At 53.4% G+C, this 26,304-nt stretch overlaps 2 protein-coding genes across 14 annotated transcripts in view; both read left to right on the plus strand.

The window, feature by feature from the left end:
* TRABD2B (TraB domain containing 2B) overlaps nt 1–26,304 on the plus strand; it is a 213,615-nt gene that overhangs the window by 119,710 nt on the left and 67,601 nt on the right. The gene's annotated exons all lie outside the window — the stretch shown is intronic.
* LOC144281560 (large ribosomal subunit protein eL37) lies at nt 17,331–17,708 on the plus strand. Its single transcript, XM_077844373.1, has one exon. It carries the CDS (start codon nt 17,360–17,362, stop codon nt 17,651–17,653), a length of 294 nt encoding a protein of 97 aa, XP_077700499.1. The 5' UTR covers nt 17,331–17,359; the 3' UTR covers nt 17,654–17,708.

Genomic DNA, 26,304 nt, shown 5'->3' on the forward strand with positions numbered 1-26,304 from the left:
GGCTGAGGCCCCAAGGCGAGAAGGTGCCTGCTGTCCCTTGGGGTCCAGGGCTCATCCGTTCTCCGTGTCAGTCACCAAGGTCCAGCAGTTGGCACTGTTTCCCATGCAGACTCACCCGCCCCCCGCTGGTGTGTACGGCATTTTGTCTGGGTGCTCAGCGCTGTGCCAGGAGGCGCTAGTTAGGAGACAAGGAGGAGGCGCTAGTTAGGAGACAAGGGGGAGGAGGAGACAGGGCTGTTCCAGCAGGTTCCACTCACCGGGGTCTCACGGCTGCCATGCGCGGCGGGGGGGACTTGCGTAGCTGTGCTCGTCTGGAGGGAGGTGTGGGTCTCAGTAGAAAAGAACTCTCTGCGAAAGGCGACTTAGCTGAGCCATTGGGAAATAGGAGGGGAGTTTAAGGAGAGGGGAAAAGCGGGAGTGAAGGCACGAGGCAGCGATCTGAGCGCACCTGCGTTCAGCTCGGAGGCAGCGCAAGGCCCGAGGGCCAGCATCCTTTTTTTTTTTTTAAATATTTTATTTATTTATTAGAGACACACAGAGAGAGACAGAGACAGAGGTGGAGGGAGCAGCAGGCTCCATGCAGTGAGCCGACATGGGACTCGATCCCGGGTCTCCAGGATCATGCCCTGGGCTGAAGGGGGCGCTAAACCGCTGAGCCACCCGGGCTGCCAGAGGGTCAGCATCCTGCTCAGCGTCACGCCCCGGCTCGGGCCGGTGCTCAGGGGGTGCCATCCCACAGAGCAGACTCCCATCTCCATCCCCCAAGCCCCCAGCTGGGTTGCCCCTCCCCAAGCTGCAGGTCCCCCTGTGGGCTGTCCCCCCAGGTCGTGTGAGGGCTGAGTGAGCTCCTGGGCACCTTTGGGTTGGGTCATCTCAAGGTGCTGCCCGGCGTCAGGAGTGGGTGTTGCCATCCCAAGCGAGGTGGGGTCGGCACCCAGAGGGAGGTGTTAAGGCGGGAAGGTGCGGAGGACTTCAGCCTGGGGCGCGGCTGGGCGAGCCTTGCCTATTCAGGCAGGTGGAGGTGACAGGGAATGTGCCACTCGGGGCAGGGTGCTGTGACCCCTGCCTCCCCCACCGGCACGGGCAGCAGCCGTGGTCGGCCCCCTGGGGCTGGGCCTGCATGCCTGCTGGTGCACGCAGAAGCTCCCCTGACCCCAGGGCCAGGCCAGGAAGGGGCCACTGCAGGGACACTTCTGAATTCCTTGACCCAAGCTCTACAAGTCGAAACCAAGACAGGGAACGCCTAGGGGCACATGAGCCTGCTCTCAGCCCCGGTTGTTGGGAAGAGGTGTAGACGGAGGGTAGCAGGTGGAACGAGCTCTGGGCTGATTCTGGGTGTAGGGGCCAGGGTCTGGCCAGAGCTCACCGGGTCGGCTGGGCCCCTGGTTAGCCATATGCGTTTCCCAGGCGCGTGTCGGCTCTGGGTAACCGCCAGACCACAGCACTGGCCGTGGGGGGGTGGGGGGGGGCTTCCCTGGCAGGGAAGAGAGGGCGGGAGGGGGCAAGAGAAAGCATGGGCCTGCAAAGCTGGGGTCTGCCGAAAGGCAGTGCGATGCCAGCCTCGCGACAGGCAGCCCCACGTCTCCAGAAAGTGGGGACCCCCCAGCAGGAGCCCCCGTGTTCCTCACCAAGTGGAGCAGAGGCCACGGGCTGCTGGACTGCAAAGAGGGCCTCCTCCTGGGGCCCAGGAAGGATATATGAGTGGGTGCGCATTGCAGGGAGGGTAGCTGTGGCTGCGTTTGGTTCAGAGAACAGACCAGGCTGCCCCCTGAGCAAGCCACCACGGTGCCCACGCCCAGGCAGGAGCTCCCCCCGCTGCTGAGCCCGTCCACCTCTCTGGTCCCCCTCCAGGCCACCAGCCTGAGTCCCACCCCAGGGCCAGGGCAAGCCCCTCCTGCCTGGCCAGCTTCCAGAAGAGGCTGAGGCACCTGCCATCTGAGGCAGAGGGAAGACACCAGGGGCTTAGGGGGCAGGGCGGTCACGTTTGAATCTGGATGCGCACAAGCCATGCGACTTTGGCAGTCTCCTTCCTCTGCTCAGGCTGGCCTCCATTGTCTGACACCGGGGATAATAAATCTTACTTTGCAGGCTGTTAAGAGTATTAAATGAGATATAAAGTGGCTGGCGCAGTGCCTCACACACAGAAACCATTAGCGGCAGTTACAAGTTCCTGAGCTTTCGCTGTGTGGCAGAAGCAATGCTAAGAGAACTTAAGGACCGTCCCCTGTCCAGGAGGCCGGCCACTCGGGGCAGGGGCGGGGTCCCAGAAGAGTTCTGTCCCTTCATGCCTGGAGGCCGTCCCTGCACACGGCCTGTGCCGGGCGGGCCCTGGGACCCCGACGTGGATCAGACCCGGAGTCGCTGGAGGTCACCTGAAGGGACAGCCGGTGAGCAACAGGCTGCAGGCAGAGTGCCAGGAGGACTCTGGGGAGATACACACAGTAGGTACTGAGAAGGGGCCCTTGAGCCTCCCCGATGAGGGGCATATGGCCCGCACCTAGGAAGATGAGTTGGAGGGTTCCAGATGGATACGTGCCGTAGGGCAGGGCCAAAGCTGCAACGGGTGCTCTCGTGCCGAGCGTGTGCCCGGGCCGGGGCACCTGAGGAGGCCGCAGCCTGGGGAGGTGAGCACTCGGTCAACAGCCCGTGGGAGTAGCTTCGGGAAGGAGGCAGGCTCAGGACACCACAGGCCGCAGATTACGGAGCACCTGCTAAGGGCCCAGGTCTGAGAGAGGGAGAGGCCACTTCGCCTGCCTCGCGCCGAGATGCAGAAGGTGCCTTTTCAGCAGTCCTGTCCGAGCCCAAAGTCCGCAGAGAAGAAGCAGTACCGCCGCCGTGCTCACAGCAAGCTGTTGAAACTTTGCCAAAATGTCCAAACTCTCCAATTCAGGCGCCATGTCCCAGCCTCAGAGCTCCGAGTGACAGTCCCTCCTGAACTTCAAGAGCCGAGAGCCTCTGGTTCTTTCTACTTTTCCTTCTCCTTTCCAGGCTCCCAGCTCCGCCCTCCTCTCTCTGTGCCTGCAGGGCTCAGGCCTCATCATTTATCAAGATAAAATCCATCAAAGTCTCTGGGAAGGAGGAGGATAAAATGAGTTCGTGGGGTAATAAATCTCCTTTACCATAGGTGGTGAGCAAGGCATTCATCCCAGACTGTGCTCCTGAGAAATGAGAGGGTGCGTGCGGACAGTGCACACCCAGGCCTGCGGGTGGGGGCGCGGGGCAGGGAGGCGGCCCCGGCATCGCCCGGAACCAGCACATCATGGCTTGGTCCAGCCAGGAAGACCTCGGGAGCCTCTCCGGGCCGTGCCGGGGAGCGCACGTGGCCGGCGGCGGGGCTGGGCTAACAACCAAGGACGGGGCTCTCAGCCCGCTCCGAACTGCCTTCCCGAGGTCGAGGGAGTTGGCTCCGGAAGCCCAAAGTGACCCTAAACTCAAGAATCAGTTGCACTCATCCACTTAGCCCCTCATCATTCACACACATTCATGGTCACTTCGCTCTCTTGTGCAATCATCACTAGTATTTCCCCAGCACCTACTGGGTGCCAGGCACCCAGCCTGCAGGGGTGGCAGAGTGGGGAGCCTGGGTCCACGGGGAGCACCGGGGGCAGAAAGAACGGAGGAGCAGGGGCGGGGAGCACTGCACAGTGCACACGGGGGAACTCCCGGGTCCTCGTGCAACAGGGGCAGGGGTGGTAGAGATCCCCTCCGTATCCCCACAGAGGAAGCCTGCGCCCCCACTAACCAGAGGAAGAGACACACCTGTGTGCTCACCCAGGAGGGGCCGCATCTCAGGGCCTTCCTCTGTTTGTCCAGCCTCGTGCTCAGGGAACTGCTGGCCCATCCTGCAAGGAAAGTGGCTTCTCTTCCCCCCTCACTCTTCTTCACCGTGGTTTAGTGGAACAGCATGGGCAGGGGCTGGGGACACGTCCGTCAGAGGAGGGAGTAAAGCATACGATAGCCCTGCGACGGAACACGAAGCTCACCCAGAATGAATGACCTACCTGTGTCAACACAGGTAAATCTCACGTAATGTCAGGTTAAAAAGGCAAATCGTCTTCTACCACTTATGCAAATTGAAAACCAGAATAATATTCCATGTTGGGTATATGCACATATGCATGTAATAAAAGAAAGGGAAATGCAGACAAAAGATACACCACAGCCTCAGAAGTGGTTGCCTCTGGAGGGGAAGAGAGGTGAATGGGATCAAGGAGGGGGGAAGGGGACTTCTGCTGCTACAATTTTATTTCTTTTAAAAAATATGTAATGCGAATATGATAGAAGACAAATGTGTGTTAGATTTCAGTGGTACGCACATAGGTATTTGTTAGAGCGCCCTGTTCTTTTCTGTTGGTTTGAAATATTTCATTCTAAATAAAGAAGTTTAAACAAAACCCAGACAGTCTGACTAGAAAACCCACATGAACCACATGTGTGAGGGCCTCTGAAGTTCCAGCCCTGTGCAAGGTGCCCTTGTTGAACCTTTTTTTACATGGAATCTTCCTGTGATTCCAAGAACAAGGCCGACTACCCTCATTTCACAAATGAGGAAATAGGCCCAGGGGTGGCAAGCAACTCACCCAATGTCACAGAGGTATTTGGTGGAAAATCTGAGTTTTAAACTCCGGTGCCTGTAACGTTAAAGCCAAGCTCTCTCCTCTATGTCTCACCACCTACACGAGCTGCCACTCTTCATGAAGTGGTATCGACTCAAACACGAAACCAATTGAAAACCACCAGCTCAAGGGTGAGAGGTTAGAGGCTGACGTTGAATCCTGCATCTGCAACCAACTGGCTGTGGGCTTTGGTGAGTTCCTTTCCCTCCCTGAGCTTCACTCGTCCTCATTGCAGAATGCAAACTGTGGTGTGGCTTCCCAGCAGGGCCTCACGGGCCTTGTCCATGTCTTCCTTGCTAACGTGATCGTGGCACCTAGCACCCAGCTCAGACCCTCGCTGTCACATTGTAGAGGGCGGTGGCTTCTTCCAGGCCATTAGCAGAGTGATTCAGTTTCATTGCTGGAGTGAGCATTTCTGCTCCGCTTGCATCTGGATATGTGTATGTCCTCAGAGGAAGGAAATCTTAGACTCCCCAGGCCTCATCCCCAGTCTTTTCCTTCCCTGATCAAAATGGAACTAGACGCTCTGGAGTGGAGAGATCAGAGGAAGGAAGGGGACAGGGGCAATGAAAGCCCTGGGGGGGAGGCGGGGATACTGAGAGCAGGTGAGGCATCCAGACACCTTCCTGTAGCCCCTCCTGATTCTCTGGGTTGTAGCGTGACTCATCCCTGCCAACACTGGGGGTGGTAGACATTGTGCTGAGAATTTGAAATACATTTTCCTGGTTTCATGCTCAAGAGCCCACCTGCATTTTACAGAGGCTTGAAAATTTAAGGGCCTTGCCCAAAATGACATAGCTCGTAAGTGGCAGGGTCGAAAGCCATGTCTTTCTGACTCCAAAAGCCCTGCTCATAAATGTTACATCATATTCTTGTGGGGAGCAGGGGGTGGGGGGTGGTGTTCCAAGCGAGGCCAAGGGAGAAGGAAGCAGCAATGAGATCATTAAAGTCTCTGTGAGCTCTCTGAGTTGCTAGGTGTGGTTCTGCAGGTATGGAAGCCATGGCAGGGGAGAGGCATGATCCTCTTTGTGGTTTAGGAAGTGGGCTCCGGTGCAGCCTGGCTGGAAGTTGCTATAGTGTCCAGGCAGGAGGAGCTAGGGTGTACCTAGGGTCAATACAGTTGAGAAGATAGGCTTTCAGGCTGTTTGGAGCTCAATAAATATTGGATGGATGGATGGATGGATGGATGGATGGATGGACCGTCGGACAGACAGGAGGGTGGTGGGATCTGGAAGGAGAGAAAAGGAATCAAGGATGACCACAAAATAACCCATATTAATTAGCATGGTCTGCACACAGGCCCGAAGCTAGGCACCCTGACATTTTTTTCAGACTCTTTCTTACATGATTTCCCTAGTTTTGATTTACGGGGAAGAGTTAGAGGTCAGACTATAGGAAATCCCACTGGAGTTATCCCCAGTTCTGGGGCTTGAGTCTAGGGACCACCCTCCTGTGGGGACCTGGGGGGCCCAGAGCACATTTGAAGGGGATGCTGGGGAATGGGAGTCAGGGCTGTCCAAACACAGATGCCGCTGGAGGTGGGGCACAATATGTACCAGCAAATATTGATCCTGCCCCTTTGCCCAGACCAGGCCCCTCCAGACAATACCAAGGCACATCGGTGGCTCTGGGCCCTAGGCTGCAGGCCGAGGAATGTGGACTCCACAGCAATCTGTTTGCTCATCCCCCAGAGCCTGACATTCCCCGGCTGAGCAGCCCCGGGCCCCAGTACCAGCCAGGCCCCCCATTCCGGGTGTTTGTGCAGGGGCTGCTCTGCTTAGCCAACACTCATTAGAAAAGGCTTTTCTCTGCGAGGCTTGTCTCCAGGGTGTGAGAGGCGGCCTTCCTGCCCACCCCCCTTTACCTGCCCCACCCAGTTCTGGCTGCCTTTGGGAACCCATAGCAGTGGGGCTCTTAAACGTCAAAGGGAATATGAGAATCCAGCGGGGCCTCTGGAGAGGTATTAGTCGCCATCACCCTCATTGTAGCGACGACCAAGAAAAATACACTTGGAGTCACTCAGTTTGGGGGCAAGCTGTTTGTTAAGAGCTTCTGAGTCAGACTCGGGAAAGTGAAGTTGGACAAATTACTCAACCTCACCCCCCAGCCGCCCGGCCTCCCCATCGGCAGGGTAGAGGCAACAGCAGGGCCGCCTCCTCCGGGATGGAGAGACCTGAGGTCTAATGAGCGCCTGGAACACAACTGGTGCGCCCTAAGGAGAGGCGGGTTGACGCAGCGGGAGTAGGGGCAGTCACGGCAGCGAGCTGGGGAATTTGCCGATTCCGCCCTGAGCCGACGTTCCCAAGAGTTGTGGCTCACCTGTCCACAGTGGTGGCCCCGGGAGCTGCAGAGGTGGTTCAGATCCTTGGCGCTGAGTGGACACACCGGGCCTGTTTCCAGCTCTCTCCAGCTCACACCATTCAAAGGGGATCGTGAAAATGGATCCTGTAGTGGGTGGGGAGGTCGGGGAGGTAGGGAGCCCGAGACTCCATTCCATTCATGGTCCATCTGATTACTTTGACCTGGAATTCTGGGCTTCTACGACTACAAAGGTGGCCTGAGAGTCCTTATGAGTGGGGCTTTTAGGGGCAGGGAGACCCCAGACCTCCCCAAGCAGCTCTGCCCTCATCCCCGCCCTCCCTCCTCTGTCCTGGGCCACAGCATGGGCCCTGGTTCCAGAGCCCCTGAGGTTTCTTGGGAGCTCAGCCATGCCAGGGGCCATCATTGTGGCTTGTGGGTGTTTGCGTTTGGGGTTATTTTTTGGACAGTGTCTGTCTTCCTGTTTTGCTTTCTCAGCCTCAGCCTTCAGCAAAGAGCTCTGACATGGCTCTTGACATCTTCCCCGGCTTTGGCTTGTACCAGCTGCTGGCTTCTCCTCTGTCGTTTCAAGGACCTACTATGTGAATCACATTGATTCAAAGCACAGATTCTGGAGCCAAATGGCATGGGTTCAAATCCCACCTCTGTCTGGCACATACTAGCTGAGTGATCTTGGGACATTCACTCGACTTTTCTGAGCCTCAGCCTCCTCATCAATAAAATGAAAATGCTAATAGCAGGGTCAGTGGGAGAATTTAGGAAAGTGATGCATGTGGAGTAATTTGCTCATGTCTAGTACTTAGTAAGTCAACAACTGTGAGATGCACACACAAACGCACACACACACACACTCATCTCATTTAATTTTCACCATGACCTTGTGAAGTTGGGATTATCACTCCCATAATAGTTGGGGATACTGAGTTCCATCACCTGAGCTCACTCACCTGGCAGGTGAACAGAAGCCTCCAACTCTAGAAAACTATTTGATATTTCTTCAGCTCGAGTATAACTCAAAAGAAGATCTAGATTTCTTGCTGAGCATAATATCAAAACTCTCTCTCTCCCCCTCCCTCTGCCAAATTTACTTCCCCAACTCCTTGGTTTAGGTCTCCAAAAAACATATAATGATACTCAAATCCCTCCAGGTCTGCAGAGCTGAGTCATAGATCAGAGCTGGGCAGGGGGCAGGGGGAGGACAGTCTGCTGGGATAGCTGGGAATGGTACAGGCCATGTGCCTCAGAATCATCCACCTGTGAGTCAGGGGAGCTGCGGTATTGATACTCCTGTTCTTATCTGTTGTCGTCGTCCATCCAGAGGGCAGTGTTCACCCCCAGCACTGGCCTGCTCGGGCAGAGTGGGATCTCATGGTTAGAGGAGGCCTCAGGCAAAGAAACGCAGGTGGTGGCAGTTGAAAGTTGGCTGGAGTGTTTAAGGGGAGGGGACATGGGTGGAGCAGGGGCGGTGTCGAGGAAGTATCCCGGGCATCCATCTGTCACTTCACACATGATTCTGGACTGTGGTCATCTGTTTCCTGCTCTCCCCTCCAGCTCCTCAGGGCAGGTCTCCTTTGTCACAACACAGGGCGCATAGATACACTGAATGGATGAATCTAGATTCTCAGACTACTACCCTCTGAGGGCAGAGAGAGGCCTTTGGGTCAGTTTGGTCCACCTTCCATATGATGTGAGAGTCCTTTCCTCACCTTCCAGCGGCAGCCTTTCTACCACCCCTCCGGGTAGGCTCAGCACTGCTGGGCACAGCCTGTCCCATCACGTGACAGTTCTGATTGTGAGAAGGGACTTCATCACCATCACTGTGTCCACTGATTCCGTGTCCAGGCTTTGTCCCTACGCCGGGTGACAGGACCTAGGCCAGCTCTTGGGACAAGTCCTCAGCATCCTCCAGGGACTCGTGGCTTGTGGAAGACTCCCTCGGAAGCCACACCTCTTGTGCTGTACCCGAATGACACAATGATCTGTGTCCAGCTGCCTCCTTGCTGAGGGTGGGAAATAGATTTTTTTCTGCATAAACAAGTAGCTCAAAGACCCAAGGAGAGGGAATTTGATCTGGGGTGAATGCCTTAGTTTTGCAATTCTCCTATGAATCTGTGGGCCAGCGCTGGCTGGGTCTGCAGCTTCTTCTGGAAGGAACAGGCCTGTGAAATCCTGGGTTGTGCCAAACGTCCTATCAGGGGATTCTTCTTTTGGCTATAAGGGGTGGGGACCAAGCAAAAAAGTGGTTGTGTAACCCCGGGTGCTGACCGCAGCTGTAACAAAGGCAAAAGCACTTGGTGGAGGCCAAGTTTGCCTTCAGAGGCCCACGTGCCCTGTGCCCCCTCCCCTCCTCCTGCTCCCAGAGCAGCCCCATCCATCCCCTCACCCAGCAAACCAACCTCAGAAGCTCACTCATGGTTCCATGAAACAGCAGAGACTCACAGCACCCCCAACGCTGGCCAGGCGATGGACACATGGAGGCCCAGATGCAGTTTCTATCACCTCGGGATTCTAGCTCTCCGGAGCTTTGGGAGGTGCCCACTTGTTGGTGGGGAAGAATCAGAACTAGGAACCAGACACTTGGGTTAAAGTCTCATCTTGGTAGATTTTTTTTTTTTATTTGAGAGAGAGAGAGAGAGAGAGAGAGAGAGAGAGAGAGAGAGAGAGGATGTGCATGGGTGTATAAGTTGGGGTGGGGGCAGAGGCAAAGGGAGAGGGAGACTCCCCGATGCAGGGCTCCATCCCAGGACCCTGAGATGGTGGCCTGAGCTGAAGGCAGACGCTGAGCCCACCAAGCCACCCAGGTGCCCCTCTCTTGGTCAATCTTGGGCAGACCACTGTCTCAGTCAGTTCAGGCCGCCATAACAAATATCACTGGGCGCTTCCACCACGCACGTTCATTCTGCAGTTCTGGAGGCTGGGAGCCTGAGGTCAGGGTGCCAGCAGGGCTGGCCTCCTCCACTGCCTCACTGGTGGCTTGCAGATGGCTGCCCTCTTGCTCTCTCTGTGTTGAAAGCCCGGGGCCTGTCTGTGTCTCCTAATCTCTTTGTGTGAGGACACGGGTCGGATTGGATTAGGGCCCTCCCCGAAGGCCTCGTTTTAGCTTCATTACTCCTTTAAAGTCCTATCTCCAAATATAGTCACGTTCTGAGGACGGGGTTAGAGCTTCAGCATATGAAGTTGAGGGGCTTGGTCACACGACAGCCTGTAACAACCACCCAACCGCTCTGCCCCCCAAATTTCTCATCTGTCACCCGGCCGGAAGGCTGCTGTGGAGCTCAGATCAGGCAACGTGCACAAAGCCCAGAACGGCCACACCGGTGTGAAGGGTTGCTAACAGGGGGCCCCCAGGCAGAGGGCTACTGGGGCATCTCAGGAAGCTGTGGCAGTAGAGGAGGTGTTTGGGGGCACGTGACTATCTCAGAAGACAGATGAGCTCCCCTTTTCCTTCTGTCCTGGGGCGGATGGTCAAGAAGAGCCAGGACATAGGACTGGGGGCCTGGCTTGACTGCTGTGATTTATCATCATTCCCTGCTGCAGAGGAGGTGTGGGCGGCCGGGACCACACCAGGGTGGGGGCTGGGGGGACAGGTGGCCTGGACTCACTTTCCCTGCCCGTCCAGGTCACCCTGCCTGCGTTCCAGGACTACTTGCCAGCCCTCAGTTTCCTCATTTGTGTCGTGGGCAAGGACAGGATTTAACCTAGAGGATTTCTGAGTTGTGCAAGCCTGGTGCTGACCGCAGCCTGTAACAAAGGCAAAACCGCGGGCCAGGAGCCAGCTTCGCTTTCAGGGGCCAGGCCTGGCTGGCTGCTCTCTGGTGTTATGACCGTGACTCTAGATTCTTGGATCCTCTAAGGGCCTGTGACCAAGGTCTAGTCCTGCCTACTTGGAACAGCCTGAGCCCTGACCCTGGTCACGGCCTGAGTACAGACCCTGGTTATAGGCTGAATCCTGACCCCGGTCGTAGGCTGCGCCCTTGCCCTGGTCACAGACTGGAGGACAGATGGCATAGTGCATGCCGCTCCCATGACAGGAATCACACCTAAAATTTGGAGTGCTATGTGGATCCTCTTCTCCTCAGCACTTCGTCTCCCATTAAAGGAGCTGATTTATTTAGCATTTCAGGTTGGGCCCTCATCAGAAAAAAGTTAACCCCCACCCTCCCCGCCCCACTGTGTTTTGTCTGAAGGCTGGGGGGCCGGGGGGCAAGGGGAGGCCATCGTCCCCTGCCTTGCTTCCTTTGGGCACCGCAGGGGCAAGGCAGGGTAGGAGCATAGAAGCATCGAGAGATCTGTCGCTCCGCTCCAAAGAGTTTGTCCCAAGCTCCAGAGCCCTCAGGTAGCTGGAATTTATGGTGTCAGCCCCACCCCATGTCATTAATAAAGGAAAATTAGCCCTCTCTGGGTGAGGACATTTTTCACTGGAGTCTGAGGGCTGTAATGAGGCGCTATCAAAGCCCCAACGTGCCATATGAATTTTATATGCCCTGTTTCCTACAAGTTCTGAACAGCTCGGCCGATTTATAAGGTAATGATTTTTCCATCCATAATTTCTTTCGTATGATTTTTGTAATGTAGACATTTCCCCCTCCTGGCTGGGCTGTGCACAGCGTGGTCGAGTAGATTAGGGCAAGGCAGGGAGGGAGAACTTTCTTCTGGAGCCCGGGCCAGTGTGCATGGGCCCACCTAGCGCCTCAGTGGGAGGGAGGGAACTCTGAATTCTGTTCCACATTGGGTGCTGACTCCCAGCAGCCACTTCAGGCAAGTGATTTCCTCCTTCTGGGCCTTCATTTCCCTACCTTTCCAGTGAGAGAGCACTGTATAGATCAATCTACAGGATAATGTCAAGAATGGTTCCGTTCTGGGGGATCCCTGAGTGGCTCGGGGGTTTAGCACCACCTTCGGCCCAGGGCGTGATCCTGGAGACCTGGGATCGAGTCCCACGTCGGGCTCCCTGCATGGAGCCTGCTTCTCCCTCTGCCTGTGTCTCTGCCTCTCTCTCTGTGTCTCTCATGAATGAATAAATAACATCTTAAATAACAACAAAAAAAGAATGGTTCTGTTCACTGCAACCCCACACTTGTTTTGGGTGCTGTGCCGGGCGTTGCAGGCATGAGGCTGAATTATCTAAGAGGAGCTGGATGAAAGAGTTTGCATGTTTTGAGAATACAGAAGCGACTGGTCCTTTTGGAGGGTTGCAGGGAAGGCTTCAAGGGGGAGGTGCTTACTGTGAAGGAGAAACCATTTTGCCTGGCCAGGAAGGACCCATTGCAGAGTTTGTCAGTTGAGGTGCTGTCCCCCTCAACCCCATCTGGGGCCTTGGCAGTGGGCCCAGCTTCCCCGAGTGCAAGACCACCTTCAAGTTCCCCTAAGACATTCCGGACAAGCTGGCTCCAGGAAAAGCCCTTTCCTTTCTCCCTTCCAAGGCCAACGCCTCCTCTCCAGATGCTCCAGTGGGGCGGGGGTGGGAGCAGCAACACCTGGGAGGGGCCCCTGCACGCCCATAAATCTGCCCCTCTGCATCCTTTGATGTGGACACTCCTATCTTCCGAGGATCACTGCCCAGGAGGTAGCTATTGAACCGAGGGTCAGAGGGCACCCAGCCCTCATTTTTGAGTGAGCGTGTGCTTTAACCTCACCTGGCCTGCATTATGTTAAGCCGGAATGTCTTACAAGATGTGCCTCACTCCTGGTCTAGGCAGGCACGGCAGGCCCGCATGGCCAACCATGCTCCATGGAGCTGCTCGGCAATGGTTCAAACTGCTGAAAACCCGGTGAGTCCCGCAGACGCCCAGCCTGGACGACTGGGTGCACCCCCACTAGGATTCTTCTCGTTTGTTCCCTGAATTGACCAGATGTACAGGTGCCCCTGAGACCCGGCCTCCCTAAGCCAGGGGCCCCACTCCCTGCCTCGCTCATCCCCGCCCCCCCCACCACTTCAGAGGGAGGGGCCGTTACCAGTTCTTTTCCCAGGAGCGGAGACCGAGGCCAGAGCATTTGCATGCCCTGCTGTGGGCATGCAGCAGATTGCGAAGCAGGATGGGGAGCTCGGGCTTTGTGATTCCTACGCGGGCGCAGGTCCTTTCTGCCAGGGCAGTGCCTTCTCATGGCCCAGGTGCAGGCCGAGGCCCCCTCCCGTACAAACTGGACTCCCGGCAGTCGGGCAAGTGTCAGCAAACCCAGGGGAGAGCAGGATGGAAATGATGATGTGTCAGCCCTTGGCATGCCTCTCTCCCACTTCTCAGAAGTTGGTACGTTTGCCTTGGAAAGAAAAGCCACTTCAACTTTCCTGTAATAAAGTTTTCTAATTAACTGGAGGGGGAAGCACGTTGGATGTATGAACCACATCTTAGCTGTATGTTGGTTCTTTTTTTTTTTTTTTTTTAAGCCCCTGCATCAAGAGGCTTTAGGAGTCTTTGCACAACAGCTGTTAAAGTATTGCCAGAAAACCAGACATGGGAACGTTCGCAGTGCCTGGTCAGTCACCCAGACCCCCTTTGCAAATGCGTGAAGACGGTGCACCCCCTCCATCCCTGACGTGCCCAGTATGCAGGTCGGCCTCGGAGAAAGGAGGCCCACTGTGTGAGTCTGGGAGGATGATCAGCCTCCATAAGCACCTGCTATGTGTCGAGCATTATTCTGGGGACTTCAAGTTCAATAAAACATGTTCATTTCCCTGGTTTAATGAAGGCTAAATACGCTGGGAGGAAATTATTCAGATTATAAAAATATATTCTTCGCTACAAAAAAAAAGAAAGTAACAATTTCTCAGCAGCCACACCACCTCAGGCCATCTACTCATACTTTATATCCTAAACCCCTAAAGACAGACTTTAAACACTCACTCAGACTGAATTTGCTGCGTGTCCTCCTGGAGAAGGCTGGTACCTTGTTATTCGTATTATTATTATTATTACTAATTCCCAATGCTGTTAGTAGCAGGCGCTGGAGTCAGACTGCCTTCGTCCTGTCCCAGCTCCACCATTTACTAGCTGGGTGATCCTGGGCAAATTGCTTTACCTCTCTGCGCCTTAGCCTCCCAACAGGAAAGAGGAGAAGAATAGTGCCTATATTGTAGATCGCTTAGCAGAGATCATGCCTATAAAGCGCTTAACCCAGTGCCAGACGCTCGGTAAGAACAGAACAATTGCTCACTGTTGCTATTGGGATACTAATATTAAAGAAGACGAAGTTGTGGCTTAGGGAAGTAAAATAAGTGAGGGTAAGGCTATGCCAGAGACCAAAATCTTAACGGAGATGCCGGACTGCCATCTGTCACTGGTGCGCCGGCGGACTGGGCCCGGTCTCTGACCCGCAGCAGAAACGCCATCGCGGTGGGAAGGGGAGCCTTCAGGAGGGAGGAAGGGGCGGCCGGGGCTCTGGAACACAGGGCCAGAGCTGGTCACCAGCACGCACCTGGTCAGTGTCTGGAGATGGATGCATGGGGACAAAGCTGCGGAGCAGGTGCCTCTGGCCATCCCATAGGGTGCCAGCTGTTGGTGACTAGTGCAAGGGTCTCCTGCCCCCCGGGGCGGAGGTGGGGGAGAGATTGGACCAAGTGCTCCTCCAGCTTGCTCAAAGAGCTGGAATTCTTGCATTCTATAGTCTCAGCCACCTGGGGGTCTTCCATTCTGTGTTCGAGGCAAGGGGTCTACGCTTCTGCGAGGGCCCCAGCTCAGAACACATTCAAGCCCCTGGGCCTTTGCTCATGCTGCTTCCACCACCTGGAATTCCTTGGCCCCCGGGGCCTGCCTGTTGAAATCTTATCCTTGTAGGCCTTGCAGGCACAGATGTTCCAGAATCCGTCATGCCCTCCTCGAGGTTCACACTGCATTGGGGTTCAGCCTCTCGGGAGGTACTCAGTTCATCCTGCCGCGGCGTCGGGGCAGACTTTCGGCCCGTCTTTTCCATCTTCTCTGTCCGCCTGGAGGACGGGGACAAACCTCGGCTCACCTGGGTTCTAGGCGCTCAGCACCTGGCCAGGCCCCGCGGATGTTTGTGATGCAGATTTGAGTTGGAAGCTTGGGCGTGGGAGAGACACATCGCGATGATGTGCGCAGAGGACACAAAAGATGGATTTCTCCCACCTCCTGCCCAGCCACCGCCAGCCCTGGACTGATCCCAAGTCCTGTGGCCCTTGTCTAGGGAAAGAGCCACCCTCCCGCCCCAGCACTGGGCGGCCGTGGGCCCGCACAACTCCTGTGGGCTCGGGAGAAAGAGGCCCATTCAAAGGGCGGCCTATAAAACCTCTTAGCTCGCACTCAGAGGCTTAGATCACCCTTAAAAGTGTGGTCAGCACGGTGTTATTGCTCTGCAGCTGCAGGGGACGGGGACATGATTTACCTGCGTCATTAACTGCTCGCTGCACCCAAACTCTAAGCAAACACAGTGCACTTGGCTAAAATTACCTGCTTCCGAGCTCCCGCTTTTCCTCGAGGGGTTCAAAGGCATTCCAGGAGTGAGGGCTGAGGTCGGCCCCTCTCAGGGCTTTCTTCCACAGCCTGTGGGCCTGGGGCTGGGAGCCCATCAGGGAGAGTCAACGACTCTGGCCATTCCATTTCCAGAAAGACCCATTCTGAGTTAGCACCTTGGGGAGGGCAGGGCGGTAAGCGATCCTGTGCTGGGTTCCCTCTGCTTTTCAGGTCCTGCGCGCACCTAATCTCTCTTCTCCTGTGAGGCCTCATCTCATTTTCAGCAGCTTCTGATGGAGCTGGTCATTTCTTCTCCTCGAGAAAATGTTTACGAGAATTGCAGGCCCCGCTCTGGCCACTCCGTCGCTGCAGCCCCGCTGGCTCCCCCTCGTGTCCCTGACGCCCAAGCACCAAGAGCCGTGGGGACTCCATCCTCAAAGCTCTCCCGCCTCCCTCCTCACAGCCCATTTTCAGTCATGTCCCGATGTCTGTGTCCACGCTGGACTTCCCTCCTGACATCTCCATCTGCTTGTCTAGCAGGCGCCTCAATGTTAGCAAACTCAAAGCCAGACCCGAGTCTTCCCTACCCCTGAACTTGCTCCTCCCACGTTCTTCTCAGACTCAGGAGATGGAGCCTGTATCTGACAGGTGCTCAGGCCCTAGCAACTCTCCTCGTTCCCGGCTCCTTTTTCCCCTCATACCCCACATCCGCTGGTCAGCACATCCTACTGGCTCTACCTCCACAGTGGATCCAGAGCATCACCATCTCTCCTCCACCTCCCTGGCCCCAAAGCCACGGCCCCGCCCCACCATCCCCGCAGGCGCCTCACTCCCGGGCTCCCTCCCCCTGCCTCTGTCCCTTTGCGAGCTGTTCTCCACGCAGCAATCATTCAGCTTCCCAACAGCCCTCACTCTGAGGAAAAGCCAATGTCCTCATGATGGCCTGAGATTGTCCATGGATCGTTCTGCATCCCCACCCTGTTACCCCTGGCTGCCAGCAGCCACACCGGCCTCCGTGCTGTTCCTCAGCCATGCCACCATGCTCCTCCCTCAGGTTGGAGACTGCGTCTCCAGTGCTCTCCAGGAATCCCCCATGGCTGCTCTCCAGCCACCTTCAGATCTACACTCAAACGTCCCCTTCTCAGTGAAGCCTTCCCCAAGTAAAATAACACCCCCCCACACACCCTCGGATCTCCCTTACCCTGCCTCGTGTCTCTCCATAGCAGTATCACCACCCAGCATGCAAATATGTTTACTTGTCAAGTCCTGTCTCTTCCGCTGGAACATCATCTCAACATGTCAGAGGGTTTGTTTTGTTCACTGCTGTATCCGTGGAATCTAAAACAATTTCTGAATGTAGTAGACACGTTCAGATGAGTGAATCATCCAGTTAACCATTTAGGAAGGGCTGCAGAGGAAGAAAATGAAGCTCAGAGGAGCAAACCAGTTGCCCAGGTTTGCGCGGCTAGCGTCTGGCCATGGTGGGGGCTCAAGCCAACTCTGGTTGCCATGTCCTGTCACAGAATGTGCTTTTCCTTTCCTGGAGTTGGGTCTTCCAAACCATGTCACTTGGCAGCTTTACCAAGGCCTGGTGCTGAGGGAGGAAGGGAGGACATCGGTAGGGGCAGTCCTCTCCCTCCGGGGGGTCACAGCCCCAGTGGGGGGCCAGCCAGAGTGAGAAACCGAAGCAGGAGGCCGGGAGATGCCCTGGGAGGGTGGGTCCTACGGCCCGGGGATGTGTGACACCTGAGACAGAGCTTCTGACAGGTGAGCCAGACTATGACCCCGAGCCCGCCGGTCGGGGTAACCAGGACTCCTGCTTTTCATCCCAGTGTGCCCAAAGCTTTCATTTCCCATATGAGGCTGGAAGGGAAGAGGCTTGGGAAGGGAACCCAGATCAGAAAGCTGCATTGCGCCAGGCACTTTCTACAAACTTTTTGTTTACATTTTCACGACAACCCACTTTGTTATCAAGATCACAGGGCAGAGCTCTTTGGGGTCTGCCGCGGAAACAAGATGACGAAGGGGACGTCATCGTTCGGAAAGCGTCGCAATAAGACGCACACGTTGTGCCGCCGCTGTGGCTCTAAGGCCTACCACCTTCAGAAGTCCACCTGCGGCAAGTGTGGCTACCCTGCCAAGCGGAAGAGAAAGTATAACTGGAGTGCCAAGGCTAAAAGACGGAATACCACTGGGACCGGTCGAATGAGGCACCTAAAAATTGTATACCGCAGATTCAGGCATGGATTCCGTGAAGGAACAACACCTAAGCCCAAGAGGGCAGCTGTTGCAGCATCCAGTTCATCTTAAGGATTTCAACGATTAGTCAAAATAAACGTTCTGGTTTTAAAAAAAAAAAAAAAAAAAAAGATCACAGGGCAGAAAAGAAAGTGGGGTAGGCCCTGCAGGATCCGTCCAGGAAGCCCAGCTCAGGTCGGGGCTGTGGCTCTGAGGAACCTTTCCATCTGCTCAGCCCTCCCCAGGCTGAGGTGGGTGCCCCCCGTCCCTCTGGGCTGCGGACTCCCTGAGACAGGCGCAGCTGCCCTCCATCCCCACGTGGCACATCTCAGGGAGCCTGGCAAGCAGGAGGCAATCCGTGCTACTGAGTGAGGGGGAATGAATGAGTGCGTGGGGACTCAGTGGTTGGTGTGGCTCGTGCAGCGTTGCCCGCCCGTGGGTGACCGTACCGGGACTCGGCCTCTGACCTGCGCACTCCCGTAGCGTCCTGTCACCCAGGGGTCCTGTCCCGTTGCTCCAGCATCTGGCTTGCACATGTCGTGCTGAGCCTGCCTTAGGAGATGAGACGCGTACAACGGACCGCTGTGGGCACCAGCAGGAGAGCCCTCTGAGCCCGCCTGTCAAAACCAGTGCAGTCCTTCTGCTGTCACGCGGCTCTGGCAGCCCAGGGTTAGGCCTCGGAAGGCTTTCTGGACTTGGGAAGATGCGACTGGGAGGTGGTCCATAACCACAGAGCCAGGGGAAGATCCCCATCCCTACAGTGGAACACTGGTTTTTTTCTCTGCTTCCTAATCGTGGAGAAATGTCATCAGGCCCCAAGTGGCTTCCTCCTCGCTGGGCCCCGATTCAGGCAGAAGCACAGGACTGCCAACAGGGAGTTTGGAGCTCGTAACTCAACTGTGGGCAGGGCCTGGGGGGCCTGATTCCAATTAAAGATGTCAAATGTATTTATGGATTATGCAATCAACAGGTATGCAAGCAGCCTCGATGGCCGACCAGGCCACCCTGGAGATAGGCCTGTAATTAATTAATCCCAGTGGGCCTGCCAAATTCTGTTTCAAACATGAGTGCTCCGGGGGATATTGGGGACCAAGTCTGGGGCCTGCTTTAGACCCTGCTTTGCTTCAGGGAGGGCCGAGAAGCCGGGCTATAAGGTCTGTCTGAACAGAGACTTGGGGGATCTGGGTTTGAATCACGGCTCTACCACTTACTGGCTTGACTGGTGTGACCTCAAACGTGTTATTGAAGCTCTCAGAGCCTGGCCTCTGCTTCCGAAAAGCCCTGGTGTGGGCAGCGTGCTTCACCTTCTCATTCCCGACCTTGTTGTTCCCATAGATGGACGGACAAAGCAGCCACTCCTCACAAGGAATAACTGCTATGGAAAGCGCATGCCCATCCTAAACATCTCTGAGCCTCACTTTACGCCTCTGTGAAGTGGACTTGCCACCCTGCCCTCTGGTCCCTCTCTGGTTCTTTGAGCTCTTACCAGCTGACAGAGATTCAAACAAGATTCTCAGCAGCCTTGGGCTCTGGCCTGGTCCTCAGTTGTACCCCAGGGCCCAGAACTGAATTTAAGGAGGTAAATCCCTCCAGGAACTCACAGTCCAAGGGGTGGGTTGGATGCCTGCACCCACCAGGATTTGTAGGAACAGGGGTGGCAGTGACGCCACAAGCTGGGCCAGATGCGGAGCTGCCTGCTGCCCACAGTCGGCTCAGCTCCCTCACCTCGACCAGGTGGACAGGGCCTCGCCCTTGCAGCTCGCAGTCTCAGAGAGGTCAGTGGTGCAGCAGGTGGTGAACACACGGTCCTCCGCCTCTGGTCCGTACCGTGTTGCACCGCCGGCCATCATGGTCCTTGGGGTGGGGGCCACTGCCAGCGTTGCCGGGTCACCACACACTCCACCTGGGCGCTGGGCCTGCTCCAGAGCTGTTGGGTCTGAACTCCTTAGTTCTTCTCTCTTCCCTTCCCCTCTGAGGTGTGTTTGCATTTGATCAAATTCCCCCAGCTGCAGGCTGGATGGTAAGGATCTGGAGAGCAGGTGATAGGCCAGGCCAGGTAGAGAGCAGTGAGGCCCCGAGGCAGGCGGTGTGAGCTCGGGGCAGAGAGGGCCATGGCACCTGGTGCTGTATGAGAGGCCTGCTCGGGGAGACTGGTGAGGTTGAGTGTGTGCACATGTGTGCATGTATATATGTGAATATGTTGGTATGCACACACATGAGTGTGTGTGCATGTGTGCATGTGTGAGCGTGTGGTGGGCAACAAGGTGGCAGAACCAAAGGGGAAGCTGGACTCCCTGCACACGAAGTCGGGGATGGTCCAGAGGAAGCTGACCCCGTGTGTCCCCTACTGCTCCACCCCTTAGATGCCAGTCCTGGCCCTACTCTCTCATTCTGTGACATGGCCCTCAGTCATGGCTGTGACACAGAGCCCACCCTTGAGGCAGAGAGCTCTTCTTAGAGAATGCGGTCTGTGCTGGGGTCGTGGCCTCTTGGGCAGCACCAATTACCTTGTGTAGCATGTCCTGTCATGAGAATGCTTTGTATTCATGATCTGACTTAACTCCACTCTTTGGGCCTGAAGCTCAGAATGGCCTACTCACCGTGGAGGGCAAATGCTGGCCAGCATCCCCCACCCCCCACAGGAGACAGTACTGGGGGCTGATGGAACCTGCCAAGCCCTAGGCCAAGTGCAGCTCTAGCCCCTGGTCTGCTACCCTGTTTCCTTTTGGGAGTACTTGGGGTTCAGTCTTTAAAAAAAAAAAAAGAAGATTTTATTTATTCATGAGAGACACAGAGAGATAGGCAGAGACACAGGCAGAGGGAGAAGCAGGATCCCTGCTGAGAGCCTGACATAGGACTCAGTCCTGGGATCACAACCTGAGCCGAAAACAGATGCTCAACCACTGAGTCCCCCAGGTGCCCCTTAGGGGTTGGTCTTTACCCTCTGCTGGAGGCACCTATTCCCCTGTCTCCTGCCCACTCCCGGGGTTGGGGCCCTGTCACACTGGATCTGCTGCATGGCCGTCCATTAGGCACTTGTCCTCCCAGGCCCTGTTCCCACCCGGTCGTTCCAGCTGACAGCCATGTTCCTGCCAGCGCCAGTGGCTCCCCGTCTACCCTGCACCTCTTTAATAGTGCCACCAAGGGGACTTCTTCTTCCCCAGGGTATGGCTTGGGGGTGACTGTCTAAACCTGTCAGCTATAACTACCCCTGAATTTCTAAAGCTTTGCTCCACAGCCCTGTGTTAGTGAGCAGGACACGGGAGATCCAGAGATGTGAAAGAAATCCCCAAGGACGCCCGGTGAGCGACAGGCACTCAGCAACTCAGAGAGCCAGCAAGAACCCCAGAGATGACTTGCAGCCCATTGCTTAGACCTCTCCAGAGATAGGATGCTCACCCTCTTCTTGGAGAGCCCATCCCCATGCTGGATGCTTCCCACAGAGGTCTCAGCCTTCCTCACACATGCCCTATCATCCAAGGAAGACAATTGACACTCTCTCTTGCTAGAACGTCTCCAGGGCCCTGGGTGAATGACTTCTAGGAAGGTTGCCCTGGCTCCAGAGCCAGCCAAGGACGTCTGCTAAGTGAAGCCGGTGTCCTCGGCAGGGTGTCCTAGGCAGGAAAGGGAGGATGATGCCAAGTCTGATGGCAAACAAATTGCACCCCCTCCTCTCTCACGCTGCTTTCTCCTGGTATTGCTTTCATTGAAGCTGATTGTTTTGAAATCCAGCCCCAAATTGTGAATTAGCCCTAAGTTAAACAAGGGCTGGGGCTCTGCTGCCCTCGTGGGCATATGTCCCACCTTGAGAGCCCAAGTGGGTTCTAGTTAAGGGCGTGACATCTCCCCTTAGACTGCTTAGATGCCAGTCCTGGCCCTACTCTCTCATTCTGTGACTTGAGCACTTTACTTAATCTCTCCGTGCCTCAGTTTCCTCATGGGATCAAGTAGGGGCCATAATAGTATCTGATTCACAGTAAGCAATGTGATTCCTACTTCTCTGCTCACTGGCTGAAAGTATGAGTCTTAGGCAGTAATCATCCTCTGGATTGTTTTCACTCATCACTCAGACTTTTCAGAAGGACTCTCAAGCCATGGGAGGTGTGTTCCCCAGAAGCCCAGTTAGCTTCTCTCCAGGCCCTGCAGAGGCCTGAGGGTCCAGGTGATACAGTCCACCAGGAGGTGAGTCCAAGGCTCTGGGCTTGGCTTCAGTTGCAAGGAGGCCTTGTGGGGGTCAATTTGTGCAAGAGCAGTGACAGAGGAGGAAGACACCATGGCCCAGGCAGCACAGGGGACGTTGGGAGTGGAGACTGTCAGGAAGGTTGGCTGTGAAGGAGAAGTGGGTGGTGCAGGGCTGAAGGAGGCTGCGGTGGTCCCTTTAAGAGATTTTAAATGAGCCTAGTCACCCTTGCATCCCAAACATCTTTCATGGCCAAGAACCCATTCTTAGCAAGATGTCCTAATGTGGGAAAAACGCAAACCAGCCCCGTCTTGGTGCTGAGGTTATGACATTTCCTGCTAAGGAGTCTACTGTACTGTTAGGCCTGACCATGGACTCCCAGAGCACAGCAGGGGACAGAGATGGATCCCACCAGCGACTTTCTAATTCCAGCCCTGGCCTTCTGAGCCCCAGGCCTCTCCCCTGTGGTGTGAACTTTCACAAGATCTTAGACTTCCACGTGGATGATAAAAGAGATAGCGGACTTCAGTTTAACAAAGACTCCATCTAGTGGACAGCTACTCTATACTAGGCCCCAGGGACCCAGAGATGATTAACGGGGCATCCCTACCCTTGCGTTGCTCCCAGTTCAGAATAATCACCAACATTTATTGGATACTTACTATATGCCAGGCCCTCTGCTGGATAGGGACAATATATATGGCCCCATTTAATTCCATACAGACTGTTTCTTTTCCCACTGTACAGAAGGAGAAACTGAAGCTCTGAGAAGTTGGATAACTTGTCCAAAGTCACACACATAAAAAGGCTGAGGAGCAAGATTCACAACCAGGCTTCCAGTGTGGCCCCTGTTTCCTTCAACATGCACAGTACATAAATGTCCTTATCGGGGATATGGATAAACCTGTGGGCTAATTACAGCCATTTGACTGATGGGGACACTAAGACACAGAGGGGAAGTAGCTTGCCCAAGGTCATCTAGGAATGAAATGATAGCTCTGTCATGTGAACCCAGGTCTGACAGTACTTGCATTTTGAGTTATTTATCTCTGTGATTTCCCTGGGGAGTATAATTAACATCTTAATCTGTAGAACATTGGTTTAATATCAACTTAATTACAATAGCGTATAAAACTTTGTTCCTATATAACTTCTTTCCCTCCTCTCCCTCTGTGCTGCTGTGGTCTTACAAATTATACCCTTAGGTATTACAAAACCCACCAACCAAGAATTATAATTGTTGCCTTATAAAGTTGCCTTTTAAATCAGGTACTTGAGGGATCCCTGGGTGGCTCAGTGGTTTAGCGCCTGCCTTTGCCCCAGGGCATGGTCCTGGAGTCCCAGGATCAAGTCCCACATCAGGCTCCCTGCATGGAGCCTGCTTCTCCCTCTGACTGTGTCTCTGCCTCTCTCTTTCTCTCTTTGTGTGTGTGTGTGTCTCTCATGAATAAATAAATAAAATCTTTAAAAAAAATTAAATCAGGTACTTGAAAAAAAGAGCTGCAAACAAAAAGCATTTATACTGTCTTTTATATTTACCTATAAAGTTACCTTTACTGTTCCTCTTGATTTCTTCATGTGGATTCAAGTCACTGTCCAGTATCCTTTCAGGTCAGCCTGAAAGACTGCCTTAGTGATTCTTGTGGGAAGGTCTGCTGGCAACAAATACTCTTAGTTTTTGTTTATATGAGAATGGCTTAATTTCTTCATTTCTTGTGGGATAGTTTTGCTGGATATAGAATTCTTCATTGACGTTCTTTTCTTTCAGTACAGTGATATGTCAGCCAACTGCCTTCTGGCTTCCATGGTGCAGGCTGATGAGAAATCAGCTATTAATCTTATTCAGAAATATGAGTCATTTCTCACTGCCTTTAAGGCTCTCTCTTTATCTTTGGCTTTCAGCAGTTTGATTAGTATATGTCTCTGTGTGAATCGTTTTGAGTTGATCCTACTTAGAATTCATTGAGCTTCTTGGATGTGTAGATTAATACTTTTCATCAAATTTGAGGAGTTTTCAGCTATTCCATTGTTAATATCTTTTCTGCCTCTTTCTCTGTCTCCTCTCCATCTGGAACTCCCATTGTGAATATGTTGATATACTTGATGGTGTCCACAGGTCTCTGTTCATATGTCTTTATTCTTTCTTCTTTCTGTTCCTAATACCATCTAATGTCAGTTCACCTATCCCCAAGTTTGCAAATGCTTTCTTCCTGCTCAGATCTATTCTTGAGCATTTCTGGTGAATTTTTCACTTTATTTATTGTATTTTTCAACTATACAAGATGTGATTGTTTCTTTTTTTAAATAATTTCAGTCTCTTTATTGATAGTCTGTATTTAATGAGACGTCACTCCCACACTTTAGTTCTTTGGTCCTCATCTTTTTAATTCTTTCAACATATTTAAAATATCTGATTTAAAGTCTTTGTCTAGTAAGTACAACTTCCAGACTTCCTCAGAGACACTTTCTACTGATTGCTTTTTTCTCTGTTTGTAGGTCATAGTTTGTTTCTATGCATGTCTTATAATTTTTTGTTGGAAACTAGGCATTTAAAATAATATAATATGACAACTCTGGAAATTGATTCTCCTGCCTCTTCAGGTTAAGTTGTTGCTATTTGTTGATATTACTATTTGCTTAGTGACTTTTCTACACCAACTCTGTAAAGTACATATTCTTTGTCATGTGTGGCCACTGAAAATTCTGCTCAGTTAGCTTAATGTTCAGCTAATGAGCAAGATCTTGTTTGCCTCAACTTGTATACACTATCCCAGACTGCTTTGATAGTAAACTATTGCCTCTGACTGTTTTCAACAAACACACCAAGGACAAGTCTCTTAGCACTAGGTGAGTACCAAAGACAGATCAAATATAGACAGATAACACTGACAGTGGGATTTTCCAGGGAATCACCAGGCAGGTCATAGGGTAACTGTTCTCTAGAAATAAGGCTCTAATGGAGCTCTGACATGGTTTTGTACCCTCCAGGGGCTGCTGGGCTACTGATTTTCACTGTGATTACAGGCGTTGTTTTTCATAGCTGCTATGGTGAAGTGTAGAGTATGGGAATAGGACAAGTTAAGATGCCACAAAATTTTCTACTTTTACTGAAATTCAGTTGTTTTTATTGAATAAATGCTCCCTGGATTGCTGCAAGCCTTTGATTAACTTCCAGAGTTCTGAAGAAAGTTTATTCTAACTAGTTTTTCCAGTGTCCTTATTGCTTTTATGGAAAAGAGAATTTTTGGGAGGTCCTTACTTCACCAAATGGTTTAATGATATCCATGTCCTTGCACTTTTGCCTGGAGGCAGGATACATAGGCACGAAGGGCAAAGTTGGGTGTAGGACACAACACAGAAGGCAATTTGCTGATGGTTTACTACGTGCCAGAGGCCTGGTTATGATAATAAGGGTCATAGGAATCCCCAGGAGAGACAATCAAGGTACATGGAGTTATAGGTAAATGTTACCGGAGAAGGTGAAACCCTGGATTGCCAGGACTGGCAAGAGGGAAGGTACATTCACTCAACCTGGCACCTTCTGCCGCTTGACAGTCTCTTATGCGAGTACTCAGTCATTCACTGGCCAGGCCTCTGACTAGGATCTTTTTTTAATCTGAACTAACCAAATGCCACTGCTCCATCTGGGAGATTTGTTTTTAGTTTTAAAATTTCAGCCTCTTTCCCAGGCTGTACCTTTTGACTTACTCAGCCAGGTAGGACCTGAGCCTTTATCTTGAAACCTAGCACCATCTTCTCCTCATTGGTGATGTGTCCTTTCCCCTGCTGATCAGAGCTTAGGACCAGGTAAATCTAGTCTCATATCAGGACTCCCCATGTCAGAACCTCTCTGCCACCATCTCCCACAGCACCTGGAATTCCACCATCATCACTAAATTGTTGCCTTGTCCAGTCATCTGTATTTAATAAATTCTGATTTCCTGAAATACAAGTTCCAAGGGGTTACTAGCCTGGAAGTCACACCTGGTGGATTTGCCACTTACCATATGTATGCCCTAAGAATATGAGTTATATGGTCCTAATTTTTAGACCTGTAAAATAAGGGGGAAGGTCTGTAAGAAGGCTTTGAAACTTGGGAGTCCAGAACTGTGACAGCTGGGTGGGGTGGTTCCTTCAAGGAGTCACAAAGTCTTCCCAGCAATTCAGAGCAGAGTTAGATGGCCCCCTGGGCTCCCAGGAGCTCTAGTGCCTCCCTCTGTCCCCTACCTACAAATATCCACACAAGGTGCCTGTCTGAAGCTGGGTCTCCCCAGCCACGTTGGATATAACAAGAGCGAGAACCTCCCAGATTCATCTCTACGTCCCCAGCAGTCAGACCCAGGACCTATATATAGCAGGTGCTCTAGCAATGTTGGTCTCCACTATAAAGTTCTTGGGACTTGCTACAGTTTCCTGATAGTCTCACCACAACCTGTTAACACGCAGGCTTAATGTAAGTGCAGAAGACGTTGAAAGGGAGAGAGAGAAGGAAGGCTTTATGGCCCTTTAAAGTTTACAAATGTTTTCACCTCTTCATCATTCA

This window comes from Canis aureus, chromosome 13 (assembly GCF_053574225.1).
Source record: "Canis aureus isolate CA01 chromosome 13, VMU_Caureus_v.1.0, whole genome shotgun sequence".
NCBI classification, from domain to species: domain Eukaryota; kingdom Metazoa; phylum Chordata; class Mammalia; order Carnivora; family Canidae; genus Canis; species Canis aureus.